The following is an 18,585-nucleotide window of genomic DNA, read 5'->3' as shown; positions in this document are numbered from 1 at the left end:
TGACCCATCGTCGAAGACATACGCTGCAAGGTTGAGGTCATCTATTTCCACCACAGTGGCACATGCGCCTGTGTTGCAAGGATGCTCCAAAGTGGACACGAGCTCGAGCAAGGCCGGCGAGTCCGTATCCGTCATGGCTGCCAACAAATCAGTGGAACTCCTATTGACCTCGACATTGAACCGGGCGATCCACGCATCCCGCTGCAACAGATGATCTAGCCTGATATAGACTTGGGCAAAGCCTTGCTGATGTCATGGCCAGGGGCGAGGAATGACCGGTTCACGGGAGACGACGATTCCACACGCACCAGATCGTTCGAGGCACGATCGCCACGAGCAGAGGCGGCTCGGCGACTTGGATGGCGATGTTGATGGAGATCAAACCCGAGGTCGAACAACGGACAATCTAGCCTGATATAGACTTGGGCAAAGCCTTGCCGATGTCATGGCCAAGGGCGAGGAATGACCGGTTCACGGGATGCGACGATTCCACACACACCAGATCGTTCGAGGCACGATCACCACGAGCAGAGGCGGATCGGCGATGCAGCTCGGCGACTTGGATGGCGATGTTGATGGGGATCAAACCCAAGGTTGAACAAGTGGTGTGCGCTATGGTGCAGAACCCACTAGTTGCAGGGACAAGATCCACGAGAGCCTCCTCGACATCGCTCCTTGCAGGTGTAGCCGCAGTCGAGTTCGATGTTGACGAAGCCGACGCGAAGGAAGCGAGCAAGACGTCCAAAGCAAAGGTATGGGTTGGGTTGGTGATGAAGATGTTGTGTCAAACACTCACTGTGAGAGCGTCGTTGATGAGACCGACGACACCTTTGCTGAGTCCCGCTTGGGGTCGAGGAAGCCGGCGAGGGCAGGGGCAAGGGCGACATACTCATCTCACTTCTGGTCGGAATCACACGGGTTTGCCACGAGGAAGGCATGTAGCGCCTTCATCCTCGGGCACTCTTCAATCATGGCTCGCATCAAAGTCATAGTGGTGGTGGAAGAAGAAATTTGGTGGGGATTTTGTGGAAAATTGGGAGGAAGGGGGGTCGAACAGCTCTGATGGCAAATGTTAGCAACCAACTACTAATTCAACAGTGCCTATCCTAAGCCAGCGCCATGCCTTGGCCAAAGTCGCCCGATCCATCCAAGCCGAGTTGTGTGTAGCTGCCTCCCAATATTTGTAGGCCTTGTCGTTCCGCTGTGGCTTCGGACTAGTCCGAGAGAGAAAGGTGGGCCACATAGTAATAACACAATATACAAGTATGACTAACTCGTGCAGGACGGACTTTTGTTTTTCTCTTGCTGTGCTTGCCTGCACTCGTGCAGGACGGCTGTTACAAAACCTTTCTTCCATCCTTAATGAAATGACGCGCAATTCTCTTGCACGTTCTGTAAAAAAAAGTATGACTAACTACTATATGAGTGGGCTATTAGGTTGACTCTAGGTGACGTGGCAACTTCAAATAGCCGGTTATTGACTATACTATTAACCATGCTCCAAAGAGCTTCTTCTGATAGTTTTCGAAGTTCCAACTATTACAAGACACTGCATTAAATTCACAATTACGAACTTACAGTTCAAATAGCAAGTCCAAACTGGCATTGTGTTTCACCAAGTATGGCACTAGGTCTATGTTCCACCCTCAGGAGCTCTACAAGCTTCTGTCAAAATATCTAGTCCCTCCCTTCTGGTTATTAGGATCCACACATATTTCTAGATCAGCAATTTGACCAATGGAATACAAGTTATATCTCATAAAAAATATACCATAAGAAACTAGTACTTGCGAATAATAATTCAATTGCAATACTTTGTTGTCGCATATGACTCCTATTTGGTTGGTTAAAATGCCGATCTAGGAACTCTAACCTCCCAAAAGTTCATATGACGATTGTCTAGCAAGATTATCTAGATTTTTTTCGGGAGAGATTACTGGAACTTATACACCTGCTAATGTTACCCCCAATGAAGCGTTGAACGAAATAAGCAGCAGATCCGGCAAGTCCGTCAACGTCGATACCAAATTGCAAGGAAGGAACATGCCTTAGCAGCACCGCCGACAAGTACGGGATCCCTTTCAAAATCGCGGTCGTAGGGCACGGCGTCCTCCCTCTCGAGCCGCTCCTCGCACTCGTCGTCGTCGTCCCCGCTACCCGGAGGTGCGTCCGCGCCCCAGGTCGAAGAGAGGCGGTAGAAGGAGGTGGTCCAGCTCTCGACCGCCGCAGCGTTCTTCGACATGTCGAGGCGACCGAGGAACGCGATCTCGCCGACAAAAGCAACACCAACGAGAAGCGGGAGCAGCCACCCACAGCGCCGCCGACGGCTTGCCGCCTGGGACTGCGAGTGGGAGCCCTTCATGGGCGTTAGTGAGCCTCACGGCTCTTTCCGTTGGCTGGCGGCGGCTAGGGTGGACAGGTCAGGAGGAGCAAGAGAGGTATAGAGGCGCGGGGATGAGCCGAAGGCGTAGTCGACGTTATAGCACCTGCAACCCAACTGCGCAAATATGATCCAGCATTTTTTTTAAAAAATTACGAATCAACATGTGGTTGGATGGTTAGAGAAAATGTGGTATTCTCAGCCCACAAGAGTTCAAATCCTGGTGCTCGCATTTATTTCTGGATTTATTTCAGAATTTCCGGCGATGCGCATTTAGTGGGAGGAAACGTTCCCGTCGACGACGAGGTGACCACGGTGACTTTGTAAATTTCAAGATGATATGCCGACACAGCCTTTCAGAGGTGCTCATAGGGGTGGGGTGGGCGTGTGTGCGTTCATTGGGTTAAGTGTATACGCGTGTATATGAGCGCTTGCGTTTGTACTGTGTTCAAAAGAAAAAATAGCATTTTTTTTATATACATCTTCTTTATTCAAGCAAGTTCAACGAAATCGTTACAATGTCATGTGATTGAAGTAACCACACATAACTTCCAACATCTACAGACAAAGCAAATTTAGCTAAGCTATCAGCCTCAAAGTTTTGAGACCTTGATTTGCTAGCACAAATCTCCTGGATAATAGTTGCATGTCTTCCACCCTATTTTGCCTGGATATCTTTTATTAATGTAGCACAGTCCAAAGAAATCAAGATCCAGGAGATGTCTAGATCCTTGGCCAAAGTCAAAGCTTCACGGCAAGCAAGGACTTCCAACGTTGGCAAGTTGGTAATACCCATAAAAGTGACCCCCCCCCCCCATAAACCAATATGTCACCACCGCAAGGATTATAAATGTAGATGACGCGCTTGGAAGACATGGGGTGAGAGGTGTTGCGGTTGCAATTTCTTCGGACGTGCCGACTCCCGTGTTGAAGGCTTCGCCCCAGATCATATCATCGAATTTGGCAGTTTGGAATACACTGCCGACTCCCGTGGCGATCTCGCCCTCTCTGTATGGACGCCAGATCGGTTGGAGAACCCTGCGGGCACCGTGGTCTTAACCTTAAACCCAACCTCAGATCCAATCTTCGGATCAGGTCCCGCCTCGGAACCAACCTCAAGTTTGGATTTGTTCTCTTCAACATCAGACGAGGCCCTTTCCCTGTCTAATCCGCGCTCCGAAGTTGTGTCACCCGCTTCGTCGAGCATACTGCAAGTTAGCCATGCCTACTGTAAAGAGATGGGCCCGGTAGACCTCTTGCTTTTAAACGATATGTTGGACCGAATCCAGAAATTTAGGATTTCGGACGACCGGTCTTCAATCAATGACCAGATCGGATGTAAAGCTGATGACAGGAAATTTACATCCCGCCCATCACCCACCTAGTCGCTACAATTGAGGATTTAACCGACGTACTAGACTACGCCTTCGATGAGGCAACCGACATGGATGAAGATGTCGGCGATCTGCCTAGCGCCGCACCATCCAACACGGGCAAACTGGACGGCAACCTCCACCTACGACGTCTACATGGTGGATGTCGGCGTAAGAAAAACTAAGGTATTGCTAACCGGGTGTATTGGGCCTTGACAGTGGGCCCATGAATAATCCTCAACGGGATCATAACCCTTGAAGACCCCGCTCTACCCGGTGGACTATGACATGGGCCATCGAGGAATGGTTACAGATGCAGAGTCGGGATGGCCCCGGGAAGCTCTTCGCAGGAACCACCCGGGAGGCTACGTTTGTGCGTCATCAACCCGTCCGGGGGGTAAGAAACCTGGCTTCGGGAGGTTGCGCAGCGTACCATGCCTCGATCACTGCTGTTACCATCAGCAGAGGGATGGGAGCTGAATGACCAGTCGGTACGCATGGGCTCCAGCAAGGTCTATGTAGGGATGAGATCGCTCACAGCGGCTACAGGGCAGTTCACCTGCTCCCTACGCTGCTACTGGGGCAGTACCTCATCGTTGCAAGCCCTATATGAGGAAGGAAGCAAGTGAGTATTCGCGGTGCAATACAAGCATGCCATGAACGGCCATGTCTCAATGGTACAAGCTAGAGCCAGCCTACCGATGTGCTAGAATTTTGTCTATTTCGGGCCTAGCCCAATAGCAGTTTCAGAAATTCCTAATAAATCCTAGAGGCCCACGCAGCTCATTCGTGCAAGGCAAGAGGTGGAACTAAAGTCTAGTCCCACATTGCTAGTTTAGAGGGAGTTTGACCTCTTTATAAGGGAGGCTCTTTCTCCACATGTATGAGGATGAGAACAAGAGGGACATCCACGCGCGCTCCTCCTTCGCCGCCCACCTCGCCACGCCACGCCTCGTCACGACGCGCCGCGGGTTGCGGGAACGAGCCGATGTCTAAATTTTTGCCACGCACGACGGGTATACGAAAGGTCACGCGGAAGCTGAAGCGTTTTTGCTGTAGTGGAGAATTGAATACGAACAGTGCACCTCTTCGCCTGCTGCCTGTTCGTTTCGTCTCCCTCGTTCTCTTCAGCTCCCGGCGCAGCCTCTCGCCTCCTTCTCTTGCGCCTATAAAAGGGAGGTCGCTCCCTCAGAGAGATGCACCAGAACCTCTTCTTCCTCTCGCCACAAGTTCCTGAGCACTGCGCTGCTGCTACGTTCTTCCTCATCCTGGCTTGCGGCGTGCACCACAGGTCGGGACAGTAGGCCTCCGGAACCGCACCTTTTGAGTCATGTACGGGAGAAGGGTGATAATGTTTTTGGGGAGCGCTCCGCGCGACTACTAACTTCTTCATCACGGACTCCGACGACTACTTCCCCGACGTCGACAACCTCATCAACGACATGGCTGGAGAGGATGTCGACCCCAAGTCCAGTGCTTCTGCTGCTGCTGTCCCGTATGTGTTCTTGCTCTTTCTGTTAGAAGTCCTGCCGCAGTTCTTTGCTCTAGTCTCTGCCCTACATATGTTAGGCTCTACTTAATATCTGCAACTTCATCTAGTGTCTGTTCTAGATGTGTTTAGTTCAAGTTCATATATGCAGATGCTATTTACCTTCTCTTTGTCAGATTACATGACTTGCTTTATCTCTGCTATATTAGTCATGCTTTATTTAGTATTTTCGTTAATAAAATCATTAGGTAAGTTGCTCATATTTCCAACAATCCAAAAACCTTATTATAGGCAATTTACCCCAAGTGGTTTTGCTGCTTCCATGAGACCTCCTATGTTTGAGGGTATCCACTATAAGAGGTGGCGCGTGAGAGCAGTCTTATGGTTTCAAACCATGAGTTGCTATGACGCCACTCTTGGCAAACCTGAAGGAGAGCTTGATGCTCAACAGGCACAAGCTTTTCAGAAAATGGATACTCTGTTTAAGGCTGCTCTCTTGAGTGTTCTTGGTGAGAACATAGTTGATGCTTATGCGTCAATTGATAATGGAAACGATATGTGGGATGCACTCGAGGCCAAGTTTGGGGTCTCGGATGCTGGCACTGAGTTGTACATCATGGAGCAATTCTATGATTACAGGATGACTGAAGAGCGCTCCGTGGTTGAGCAAGCTCATGAGATACAGTCATTTGCTAGAGAACTTGAGCACTTCAGTTGTATGCTACCGGACAAGTTTGTTGCCGGAGGTATCATCACTAAGCTTCCTCCTCCGTGGAGGAACTTTGCTACCTTACTGAAACATAAGAGACAGGAGTTTTCCGTCCCGGATCTCATTGGCACTCTTGATGTGGAAGAAAAGGCGAGAGCAAAGGACACACGTGCTCGAGGTATTGAGGGAGGATCTAGTGCCAATCTGGTACAGAAGAAGAACTTCCAGCCCCACAAGTTCAAGAACAAGGGCAAGTTTGATGGTAAAGCAAAGTTTGATGGGAAGAACAAGGCTGTGCAACACACGAACTTCAAGAAGAAGAATGACAAGAAGAAAGGTGTTTGTCATGTGTGTGGGGATCCTGATCATTGGGCTCCTAGTTGCCCTAATCGCTATGACAAGCGTCATCCTGGGAAAGGCGGCAAGACTGCTAATGTTGTCATTGGAGACACTGACATGAAGGATGCTGGGTATGGTATATTTCCCACTATTCTTTCAGTATGTCATGCTCCTGATTGGTTGATTGACACGGGTGCTAATGTGCATGTATGCGGTGATATTTCCATGTTTTCCTCTTATCAGACCGCAGGAACTTCAACCATGCTGATGGGCAACGGTTCAAGTGCTTCTGTTCTGGTGTTGGCATGGTCGATCTGAAGTTTACTTCGGGGAAGATCGTGCGACTGAAGAACGTGCATTATATCCCCTCCGTCAATAAAAATCTTGTTAGCGGATCTCTTCTGTGTAGAGATGGCTACAAGCTTGTCTTTGAGTCGAATAAATTTGTAATATCCAAGTATGGAACTTTTGTTGGTAAAGGCTATGAGTCAGGAGGCCTGTTTCGTTTATCCTTGTCAGACGTTTGCAATAAAGTTGTTAATCATGTTTGCAACAATAGTGAATCAAATGTGTGGCATTCACGTCTTTGTCATGTTAACTTTGGTTGCATGTCGCGACTAGCGAAGTTGAACTTAATCCCTAGTTTCACCACTGTCAAGTTTGTGTGCAAGCTAAGCAACCTCGTAAGTCTCATACGACTGCGGAAACGAGAAATCTTGCACCCCTAGAGCTCATACATTCAGATCTATGTGAAATGAATGGTGTTTTGACAAAAGGTGGAAAGAAATATTTCATGACGTTAATTGATGACTCCACTAGACACTGCCGTGTGTATCTTCTAAAATCTAAGGATGAGGCTTTGAACTTTTTCAAGATCTATAAAGCTGAAGTGGAAAACCAACTTGATCGGAAAAGCAAGAGGCTTAGGTCCGACCATGGTGGAGAGTATTTTTCCAATGAATTTGATGCTTTTTGTGCGGAACATGGTATAATCCATGAGAGGACGCCTCCCTATTCACCTCAGTCAAATGGGGTGGCCGAAAGAAAGAACCGTACTCTAACTGATTTGGTTAACGCCATGTTAGACACATCGGGTCTCTCCAAGGCATGGTGGGGGGAGGCGATATTGACTGCATGTCATGTCCTAAACCGAGTTCCTACAAAGAATTAAGAGATAACTCCATTCTAGGAATGGGAGAAGAAAAGATTATAACTCTCTTATCTACGAACCTGGGGTTGTTTGGCGAAAGTCAATGTGCCAATTCCAAAGAAGTGCAAGCTTGGACCAAAGACCGTGGATTGTGTTTTCCTGGGATATGCTTTTCATAGCATTGGTTATAGATTCTTGGTTTCTAAATCTGAGGTACCTGACATGCATGTCGGTACGATCATGGAGTCGAATGATGCGACTTTCTTTGAAGATATCTTTCCCACGAAAGATATGGCTACCTCATCTAATCAGGAGATGCCTAGTTCATCGAATTAGTTACAATTACCGAACCTGCCATTTCGATGGAACACTTTGGAAGTCCTGTGGAGGAGAACAATGAAGTTCCCACTAGGAGCAAGAGACAGAGGACTGCAAAGTCCTTTGGTGATGATTTTCTTGTGTATCTCATAGATGACACTCCCAGTTCTATTTCAGAGGCCTATGCATCTGAAGATGCTGACTACTGGAAGGAAGCGGTTCGTAGCGACATGGATTCCATCTTGGCGAATGAAACTTGGGAGATAACTGATCGTCCTTATGGGTGCAAACCTATAGGATGCAAATGGGTATTCAAGAAGAAGCTTAGGCCTGATGGTTCTATTGAAAAGTACAAGGCTCGGCTCGTGGCTAAGGGTTATACCCAAAAGGAAGGAGAAGACTTCTTTGATACTTACTCACTTGTGGCTCGACTGACCACTATTCGAGTTCTACTTTCACTAGCTGGCTCACATGGTCTTCTCGTTCATCAAATGGATGTTAAGACCGCTTTCCTAAATGGAGAGTTGGACGAGGAAATTTATATGGAACAACCAGATGGGTTTGTACTAGATGGTCAGGAAGGAAAAGTGCGCAAGTTGCTGAAGTCTTTGTATGAACTCAAGCAAGCACCTAAACAGTGGCATGAGAAGTTTGAAAGAACTTTAACAGCTGCAGGCTTTGTTGTAAACGAAGCTGACAAATGTGTGTACTATCGCCATGGTGGGGGCGAGGGAGTTATCCTTTGCTTGTATGTTGATGACATACTGATTTTCGGAACAAATCTGAATGTTATTAAGGAGGCCAAGTATTTCCTATCTCGTTGTTTTGAGATGAAGGATTTAGGAGTGGCTGATGTCATTCTGAACATCAAGTTGTTGAGAGACGATGATGGTGGGATTACATTGCTTCAATCTCACTATGTGGAAAAGATCTTGAGTCGCTTTGGCTATAGTGACTGCAAGCCCTCTCCAACACCATATGATGCGAGTGTGTTACTTCGAAAGAATCGAAGAATTGCTAGAGATCAATTGAAATATTCTCAGATTATTGGCTCGCTTATGTACTTAGCCAGTGCTACAAGACCTGACATCTCTTTTTTTGTTAGCAAACTGAGTCGGTTTGTCTCAAAACCAGGAGATGTGCATTGGAAAGCTCTAGAGAGAGTTTTGCGTTATCTGAAAGGCACTACGAATTATGGAATTCACTACACCAGGCACCCAAAGGTGCTTGAAGGGTATAGTGACTCAAACTGGATCTCAGATGCTGATGAGATAAAGGCCACGAGCGGTTATGTATTCACTCATGGAGGTGGCGCTGTTTCTTGGAAGTCTTGCAAGCAGACAATCTTTACGAGGTCAACAATGGAAGCAGAACTCACAACACTAATACAGCTACGGTCGAAGCAGATTGGCTTCGCGGGCTCTTGAATGACTTGCCGGTTGTTGAGAAACCTGTACCGGGTATCCTTATGAACTGCGACAAGCAAACTGTGATCACGAAAGTGAGCAGCTCAAAGAATAACATGAAGTCATCAAGACACGTTCAGAGAAGGTTCAAGTCTGTCAGGAAAATGAGAAACTCCGGAGTTATTGCATTGGATTATATCCAAACGTCTAAAAATCTGGCAGATCCTTTTACTAAGGGTCTATCACGTAATGTGATAGATAATGCATCGAGGGAGATGGGTATGAGACCCACAATATGATTTGTTCATAGTGGTAACCTCTTCTTTGTGATCAGAGATCCCGTGAATTAGATGTGGAAGACAAGTTGTTGATCAACTGAGAGGAGAGTATCCTTACTATCAACAATACCACTCCATGAAGATGCAATACTCTCCTAAAACTGCATGGCAGGTTGATGTATATCTTAATGTGTTCTAAGTGGCTCATTTAAGCAGAGATGTTGTCCTGCAGAACATCTTTTGAAGAACACACCTATATGAGTCTGATTGTTAAACGTTGCAATCTATGAGAGTAGGGTTCTCTCTAGTAAACTCATGAAAGGTCTCGGAGTATGACGCATAAGCTCCACCCGCGGGGAAGACCCACGGTAGCCACGTATCGGTCAAGGCTTTATGTGAAGCTAGATTCGCAGAAAACTTGCAGTTCAAGGCCCAGTCCACTGTTCAAGTTGCTTACTAGTGTAGCATAGAGTTCTAGGTGGAAGTTCAACTTAACAGTCTCCATTGCAGTACCAGTATATAAAACAGTGTTTTGGAACCAAAGGCAAATTTTGTGTGCCTCTGGGATCTGGTGGGGGATTGCTGGAATTTTGTCTATTTTGGGCCTAGCCCAATAGTAGTTTCAGAAATTCCTAATAAATCCTAGAGGCCCACGCAGCCCATTCGTGCAAGGCAAGAGGTGGAACTAAATTTTAGTCCCACATTGCTAGTTTAGAGGGAGATGGACCTCTTTATAAGGGAGGCTCTTTCTCCACATGTATGAGGATGAGAACAAGAGGGACATCCACGCGCGCTCCTCCTCCGCCGCCCGCCCCGCCACGCCACGCCTGCCTGTTTGTTTCGTCTCCCTCGTTCTCTTCAGCTCCCGGTGATGAAGCTATGTACCTAGGGTAGGGTCATAGGCCTACCCTAGACACCCTTCCCTAGGACATCACCTTAAAGTCAGAAGTATTCAAAGGATAACAGCATCCACTCGACCAGAAGCATTCCACTCGGAAGATTCGATGTCACTCGACCGTAACAGAAACCACTCGACAGACAGAGGATCCAAAGTCACTCTGCACAGTAGCGGTCGGGCGTTACTCATAGACTTAATGATCATTTATGCCACTTTATTATGGACGTTACCTGTAACGCTCCCTCTTTATGTACATTGAACTCCTTGTAACGTGGGCTGGCTGGGGTCCTGGCGCACTCTATATAAGCCACCCCCTCCACTGGCACAAAGGTTGGCACCCCCTGTAACACACACGCATAATTCAGTCGACCGCCTCCGGGCTCCGAGACGTAGGGCTATTACTTCCTCTGCGAAGGGCATGAACTTGTAAAACTCGTGTGTACAACTTTGCCATAGCTAGGATCTTGCCTCCTAATACCTACCCCCATTCTACTGTCAGTCTTAGATCCACGACAGTTGGTGCCCACCGTGGGGCGGGTGTCTTAGCGACTTTTTGGTGAAGTTGTAATTTTTCCGATTCCCATCATCATGGTTTCCAGCTTTGGATTGGCTGAGGGCCGCGAGATCCGTCTCGGCGCGCTCGTCTTCGTCGCTGACGACTCCGCCTGGCTTCAAGAGGCTCCACTCGACGTCGAGGCGCTCCCCGTCCGCGGGGCGACGCACTTTCGCGCGTGCGTCCGCGGCGTCCTTCTCCGGCAGCCGTCGACCCAGTATCGGTCGGCTCCTGTGGTGTCCTCACTCCCCGCTGTTCGCCGGCGCAAGTGTTCCGGTCGGTCGCGGCTCCAGCGGTGGGTGAGACACGCGGTGGCCCGTCAGTCGGCCACCCCACAAGTCGCGGCAATCGAGCCCGACGGGACTCTCTACGGCCTGTTCGACTGGCTCCGTCGAGACTGCATTCGAGTGCAACAGCAGCGATCCCGCGGCAGAAGTCTTGATGGTCAACGGACCACGCAATCCTCCTAGCTTCCCCCGCGACGACGGTGGCGATGGCGGCGGAGATCCGTCACGCGCTCACGAGGAGTACCGCCCCGAGCCCCTTTCTTCGCAGCAGAGGGAAGAGCTTCGCCGCCGCAATATGGATGCACTTCACACTCCTATCATTGGAGAAACCCCCGAGGCCCGGGCCTTGGAGGAGGCGCGCCTGGCCAACTTGGCTGAGCGCACTCGACTGGAAAATCGGCAACATGCACTCGACGAGTGTGCTTGACAGCGGATTCCTGAGTCCAGTCGACGACAGCTTTTTCCGCCCCAAACTCAGGTATACCGAACTCCGATTCAAAATCTCACAGCTGCAGCCCGAATAGCAGAGTCGATTCAGCCTTCCCAGTCGGAAGCTGGCAGAGGTTTGATGCAGATCCGGGCTTTACTCCGGGCAGCAAGAGAGCAGAACATAGCAGTATCTCAGTCGCGGAATAGGATTCATAGCAGATCTGTGATGGCAGACACAGTTCAGTCGGCTCACAGCCCAAGATCGTTCCCGCGGCATGAGAGACGTGGGTACCGGCAAGATCAGTACAAACCGCGAGCAGTATGATCATCGACTCGACCACGATGACCGTCGTCGAGTGCCCATGCCTCCCCCGAGGAGTGGGTCGTATGTGCCTCGGCAGCACGATGACAGACGCCCTCACAATGGCGGGCGAAGAATTCTAGTCGACCCCAGGGAGCTGGGCTTTGATGCGAGATCTATTCTCGTTCAAGGTCTGGTTGACAGGAACAGATCACACAGAGAGGGTCATGACAGAGATCACCCGACTGGCAGCAGAGTGCATGTTTCAGGACCAGAGTGCTTCAGCAGAGCCATCAGGGCTGCAGTGATTCCTCCCAACTTCAGGTTGGCGACTGGAGTCAGCAAGTTCACTAGTGAGTCCAAGCCTGTCACTTGGCTTGAGGATTACCGAGTGGCTATACAGATCGGTGGCGGCAATGATGAAGTGGCCATGAAGCACCTTCCTTTGATGTTGGAAGGCTCGGCCAGAGCATGGTTGACTCAGTTGGCACCTGGCAGCATATACAGTTGGGAAGAACTCGCCCGAGTGTTTGTTAGAACTTTTGAGGGTACTTGCAAACAGCCGGCAGGGTTAACAGAATTGCAGCACTGCGTGCAGAAGCCGAATGAAACCCTGAGGGATTATATCCAGAGATGGATTACGTTGCACCATACAGTGGAGAATGTGTCAGATCACCAAGCGATTTGTGCCTTCAAGGAAGGTGTTAAATATCGAGAGTTGAATCTGAAATTCGGTCGGACAGGGGATATGTCCCTGACTCGGATGATGGAGATTGCCACCAAATACACTAACGGTGAAGAAGAAGACCGACTCCGGAGTGGCAAGCACAAAATAGTCACCCAGGAAACCGGAGGAGGGAATTCCAATCAGAAACAAGAAGCGCAAGGCCGAGCCAGCTACTCCTGGTGAGGCTTTAGTTGTGGCTCAAGGAAAGTTCAAGGGGAAGCCCAAAGGGCCCTGGAACCCTAAGAAAGTGAAAGATCAAGTCAGAAATGATGTGTTGGATTTACCATGCCACATTCATACCAAGAAAGATGAAGAGGGTAATCTCATTTACCCTAAACACACCACTCGACAATGTCGACTCCTGATCCAGCAGTTCCGAGAGAAACAACCCAATGAGAAGGAAAAGGAGTCGGACAAGGGTGAGGATAAGGAAGAAGATGATGATGGTTTTCCCAACGTCAATTCCACTTTGATGATTTTTGCTGATGTTGAGAGCAAAAGTCGACTGAAAGTTATCAATAGAGAAGTGAACATGGTTGCTCCCGCAACACCAAGTTATTTGAAGTGGTCCCAGACTGCCATCACATTCGACCAGTCTGACCATCCAGCACGTATAGCCACCCCTGGGAGGCAAGCGTTGGTGGTTGACCCAGTTGTTGAAGGCACTCGACTGACTAAAGTGCTAATGGATGGTGGTAGTGGCCTGAATATCCTTTACGCTGAAACCTTGAAGGGAATGGGCATTCCGATGTCCAAACTTAGTGAAAGCAATATGAGTTTCCATGGCGTTATACCTGGTAAGAAGGCTGAATCACTCGGCCAAATCGCCCTTTATGTGGTTTTCGGTGATTCCAAGAATTACCGCAAGGAAAAGTTGACATTTGAAGTAGTGGATTTCCAGAGTGCTTATCATGCTATTCTGGGTAGGCCTGCCTATGCACGTTTCATGGCTCGACCATGTTACGTGTACCTGGAATTGAAAATGCCTGGTCCCAGAGGAGTGATCACTATCACTGGCAATCAGCAGAAGGCAGAAGAGTGCTTCCAGAAGGGCTCAAAAATAGCTGATGCACAAATGGCAGGAGTCAAAATGCAAGAATACCGGAAGAATGCAGATCCGAGTGATTTGCTGCGCTCCAAGAAGCCTGCCACTGATTCTGCATTTCAGTCGTCCGGTGAAACCAAGCCGATTCATATTCACCCGACCGATCCTAATGCTGCTCCTACTCATATCTCAACATCACTCGACAGCAAATAGGAAGAAGCGATCATCCAGTTCCTCCGTGAGAACTGGGACATCTTTGCATGGAAACCTTCTGACATGCCGGGTGTACCCAGGGGACTGGCTGAGCATCGTTTGCGAGTCGACCCGAAAGTAAAACAATCAAGGAACATCTTCGACGGTCCGCCATACAGAAGAGAAAAGCAATTGGTGAGGAAGTGGCTCGGCTCCTGGCAGCTGAGTTCATCCGAGAGATTTACCACTCCGAGTGGCTCGCCAATGTTGTCATGGTCCCCAAGAAGGACGATTCACTTCACATGTGCATCGACTTCAAGCATATCAATCGGGCCTGCCCGAAAGATCATTTTCCTCTCCCCCGCATCGACCAGATCGTCGACTCGACCGCGGGGTGTGAGCGTTTGTCTTTTTTAGATGCCTATTCCGGGTACCATCAGATCTGACTGTATGGACCCAATGAGATAAAAACAGCTTTCATCACTCCATTCGGGTGTTTCTGTTATGTCACCATGCCATTCGACCTCAAGAACGCCGAAGCCACATTTATGAGGATGATTCAGAAGTGTTTGCTCACTCAAATCAGTCGGAATGTGGAGGCATATATGGATGACATTGTGGTCAAGTCGCGTAAAGGTTCCGACCTGCTGACTGACCTTGCTGAAACCTTTGCCAACCTGAGAAGATATGATATCAAGCTTAATCCGTCAAAATGCACATTCGGAGTTCCAGGAGGTAAATTACTCGGTTTTCTCATTTTCGAACGGGGGATCGACGCAAACCCGGAGAAAGTTGGTGCCATCCTCCGAATGAAACGACATGTGCGTGTGCATGATGTTCAGAAGCTCACTGGTTGTTTGGCCGCCCTGAGTCGATTCATTTCTCGTCTCGGTGAAAAGGCATTGCCTCTTTACCGACTGATGAAGAAACCTGACAAGTTCGAGTGGACTGACGAAGCTGACGCAGCGTTTGCAGAGCTCAAAGCCCTGCTTTCCACCCAGCCGGTGCTTACTGCCCCAATCAGCAAAGAACCTTTACTGCTTTATATTGCAGCCACTGGACAAGTTGTCAGTACTGTACTCATGGTCGAGCGGGAAGAACAAGGGACAGCCTATAAAGTTCAGCGCCCGGTATACTATGTTTCTGAAGTTCTGACTCCATCCAAGCAAAGATATCCACATTATCAGAAGCTTGTTTATGGGATTTACATGAGCACGAAGAAGGTTGCACACTATTTCTCTGATCACTCCATCACAGTCGTCAGCGACGCACCATTGTCAGAAATTCTGAATAACAGAGATGCAACTGGTCGAGTGGCTAAATGGGCGATTGAACTCCTTCCATTGGATATCAAGTTTGAGGCAAAGAAAGCTATCAAGTCCCAAGCAATAGCAGATTTCCTCGCCGAGTGGGTCGAACAGCAACTGTCGACTCAGATTCACTCGGAGCATTGGACCATGTTCTTTGATGGATCCAAGATGCTGAATGGTTCCGGTGCTGGGGTAGTATTGGTATCCCCCCGAGGTGACAAACTCACCTATGTTCTCCAGATTCATTTTGACTCCTCCAAAAATGAAGCTGAATATGAAGCACTTCTGTACGGGTTGCGTATGGCCATTTCACTCGGCGTCCGTCGCCTTATGGTCTACGGTGACTCGGATTTAGTGGTTAATCAAGTAATGAAGGAGTGGGACGTCAGAAGCCCAGCTATGACTAGCTATTGTAATGCAGTGAGAAAGTTAGAGAAGAAGTTTGAGGGGTTATAGCTCCATCACATACCCCGACTGAAAAATCAAGCAGCTGATGATTTGGCAAAGATAGGTTCCAGAGGGAGGCCATTCCCAACAATGTGTTTTTGGAACATATTCATACACCTTCAGTTCAAGAAGATCCTTTCACTGAAGAGCCCCCACAACCAAAGAGTGCCACTGATCCGACTGAAGTCGAAGTCCCAGCCGTGGTCGACTTGATCATGGAGGTTTTGGTGATCACCCCCGACTGGACAATACCGTACATTCTTAGGAAGGAACTCCCAGAGGATGAAGAAGAGGCTCGACAGATCGTACGTCGATCCAAAGCCTTTACTGTGATAAGAGGACAGCTGTTCAGAGAAAGTGTGACTGGAGTCTGCCAGAAATGCATAACACTAGAAGAAGGTCGAGTGATCCTCAACGACATCCACTCGGGGACCTGTGGTCACCATGCGTCCTCTCGGACCATTGTGGCCAAAGCATTGTAATGCCCCGAGACCGACGCTTCAGAAGCCTTCCAGTTATTTCGTTGTTGTTGTGTGTTTTATTTGCTTGTTGCATTCATCATCGCATCATTCGCATTGCATCGGCACTCTGCTGCCGTCATTGTTTCCAAACTTGCATCCGCTCATAGTTGCCGTGTCCCCCCTTGCCTTTGTTGACCATTCCAGACCAACTGGGTTTTCGCTTCCCTCTTGACATCGTTCGCCTAACTCCTCTTTGCACAGTGCACCGACCCCTCGCCCGTGTCCGAAACTTCCCCGTACCCGAACCGGGCTGTCGTTACCGATGGGTCCGGATCATCTCCAAATATCTATAAAACATTTTTGGTTTCTCTTTAGGTCTCCCTAACCTATTTATTTCGGGTCGTTCGATTATGATCGGAGGGACCCGAACGACCCCTATTCAAATCCACTTGGTATATATAGCGGGCAACCCTAGTTTTTAGGCCTCCTGTCCCATCCATCCATTCCATCCATCGCGTCGCCACCCCCCCTCGTCCTCTCCACATCGGGATCCCCTCCCGATCCATCCAACCATCTACCTCCTCGTCTTGCACAACCAGCCAGCTGCGCCACGCCGAATCGCCCAAGCCCTCTGCTTGTGCTGAGACCACCAGCAGCCGTGCGCCTCCTCCCTCATCCCAGCGGAGCCCCGTCCTCCTCGCGCCTGTCTCGTGCGCCCGGCGCGACGCCGGCAAGAAGCAGCAGCAACCAGGTCATGCCGCCGCTCCCCGTGCCTCCTCTCTTTTCCCCGCTGCTCCTCCCTGACCATGCCTCCCCATCCTGTTGTTCCTCGCAGGGAACCGTGGCTGCCGCTTGGAGCAGCAGCAGCGCCCGAGCGCTCCTCCACCGGCGATCCGCGAACCGGGCCGCTCCCGCACCCCACCGCCTTCCTCTCCCTTCCTTGTCTTTCTCCCTCACCTCACATCTCTCCCTCTCTGTTTGCTCAAACAGGAGACAGCGACGCTGCCTGGAGCTTCTCCACCGCCGACTCCCTCCGTCTCTGGTTCCGCCCGGCTCCGCTGCCTCGCCACGACGGACCTCGCCAGCAGGTCCCGTCGACGAGCCCCTGCTCCTTTCCTCCCCTCCCGCTTGCCTTTCTCTGAGCTTCTCTGACCCCGCCGCGACGCCCTCTGCAGGTAGACATCGCCGCCTTGGATCCGCGCCAAGCTCCGCCATCCCCGCGCCCCTACCGTCTCGCCAGATCCGGCAGGTCCTCGTCGCCGCGCCGCGCCCCCCTGCATCGCGCTGCCGCTCCCCTGCTTCACCTGCTTGAGCCGTCGCTGCCCTGCTTCCTGACGAGCAGAGGAGCTCGCTCGCCCGCTCTTTCGCCTGTGCGTGGCCGCCCGGATGGGCCACATCGTCTGCCTCTAGCGCCCCCCTGGGTCGCTTCCTCTCCAGATTCGGCCCAGTGGCCCATGGTGAGCCGCCCCCAGCGCCTGCCCTGTTCGGCCCCTGTTCCAGATTCAGCCCGCCTATGTTTTTTCCGAGCCCTGTGAATTTGTCTAATTATCCAGAGTTGGCAGAATTGTAGAAAACCCTCAAACATCATGCATATAATAACTCTCTAATAGTGCATCATATGTAAAAACATTATATATGAAAAATGCTTAGATTTCTGTCTAGTTTCATGTTATGTTGTTTTCATCCATGTTAAAATGTTTAAACTTGCTGTTTGTTTAATTTTGCATAAATGCCATGTTAAAATGATTTATTTCATAACTAAATAACCGTAGCTCCAAATTTAATAAACTTTATATGTAAATGGGGTAGAAAAATGCCTAGTTTAACTTGGTACACTTTATTTTACTGTTTAACAATAATAAAATATGGTTTATGGCAGAACAGTACCAAATCTAAAATATGGACATGAGGATTTTCCAGATTTGTTATTTGTTATTTCCGGCCTCATTTAAACTTGCTTAAATAGATAGTTTTATTATGCTTCACGTCTTGCCCTACTTAACCACAGTTAATATTGTTGGGTACTGTCACAGCCCCAGATCAGCCCTTGTTTGACTTTGCTTCTTCCTCATGTCATCATGTTTAATTTTCAAAGAAACTTGAAATGGGGATGTTGAAACCCTAGCACCAAATGCATTCAACTAGGTTCAAATAAACAATATTTTCAATTAACCCAAAATGCCTTTGAAAATGTTCATGATTTTTGATAAAGGTGAAAACCTCTGCCAAAACTGATGCCAATATTACTAGGTCATTTTTGGATTTTTGAATTAACTCATATTGTATTTGAATTGGGGCATTTAAATCCTATAAATATTTTAAATGCTCTAATAATTCTGAAACTAGTTGAGGGCTGTTGGAAATATTGTCAAAAGTGCCCACAATTATTTTCAGGATTTTACAGAATGAATTAGTATTTTTACTAATCCAAAACAGAGAAAGAAAATAGAAGACAGAAACTAAAGACAGAAATAAAAGAGAGATACCTGGGCC

The 18,585-nt window shown here is 48.9% G+C and overlaps 1 protein-coding gene across 1 annotated transcript in view; it reads right to left on the bottom strand.

Moving 5' to 3' along the window:
* Nucleotides 1-2,495, bottom strand: part of LOC109765104 (putative fucosyltransferase-like protein) — a 30,394-nt gene extending 27,899 nt beyond the window's left edge. Inside the window, exon 1 of the mRNA XM_020323887.4 lies at nt 2,048-2,495. Within this exon, the coding sequence (XP_020179476.1) occupies nt 2,048-2,362 (315 nt within the window). The 5' untranslated portion in view covers nt 2,363-2,495. The remainder of the gene's footprint in view (nt 1-2,047) is intronic.
* Nucleotides 2,496-18,585: the final 16,090 nt, after the last annotated feature.

This window comes from Aegilops tauschii, chromosome 7 (genome assembly GCF_002575655.3).
Source record: "Aegilops tauschii subsp. strangulata cultivar AL8/78 chromosome 7, Aet v6.0, whole genome shotgun sequence".
Classification (NCBI taxonomy): domain Eukaryota; kingdom Viridiplantae; phylum Streptophyta; class Magnoliopsida; order Poales; family Poaceae; genus Aegilops; species Aegilops tauschii.
This window is presented reverse-complemented; position numbering and strand designations above follow the sequence as displayed.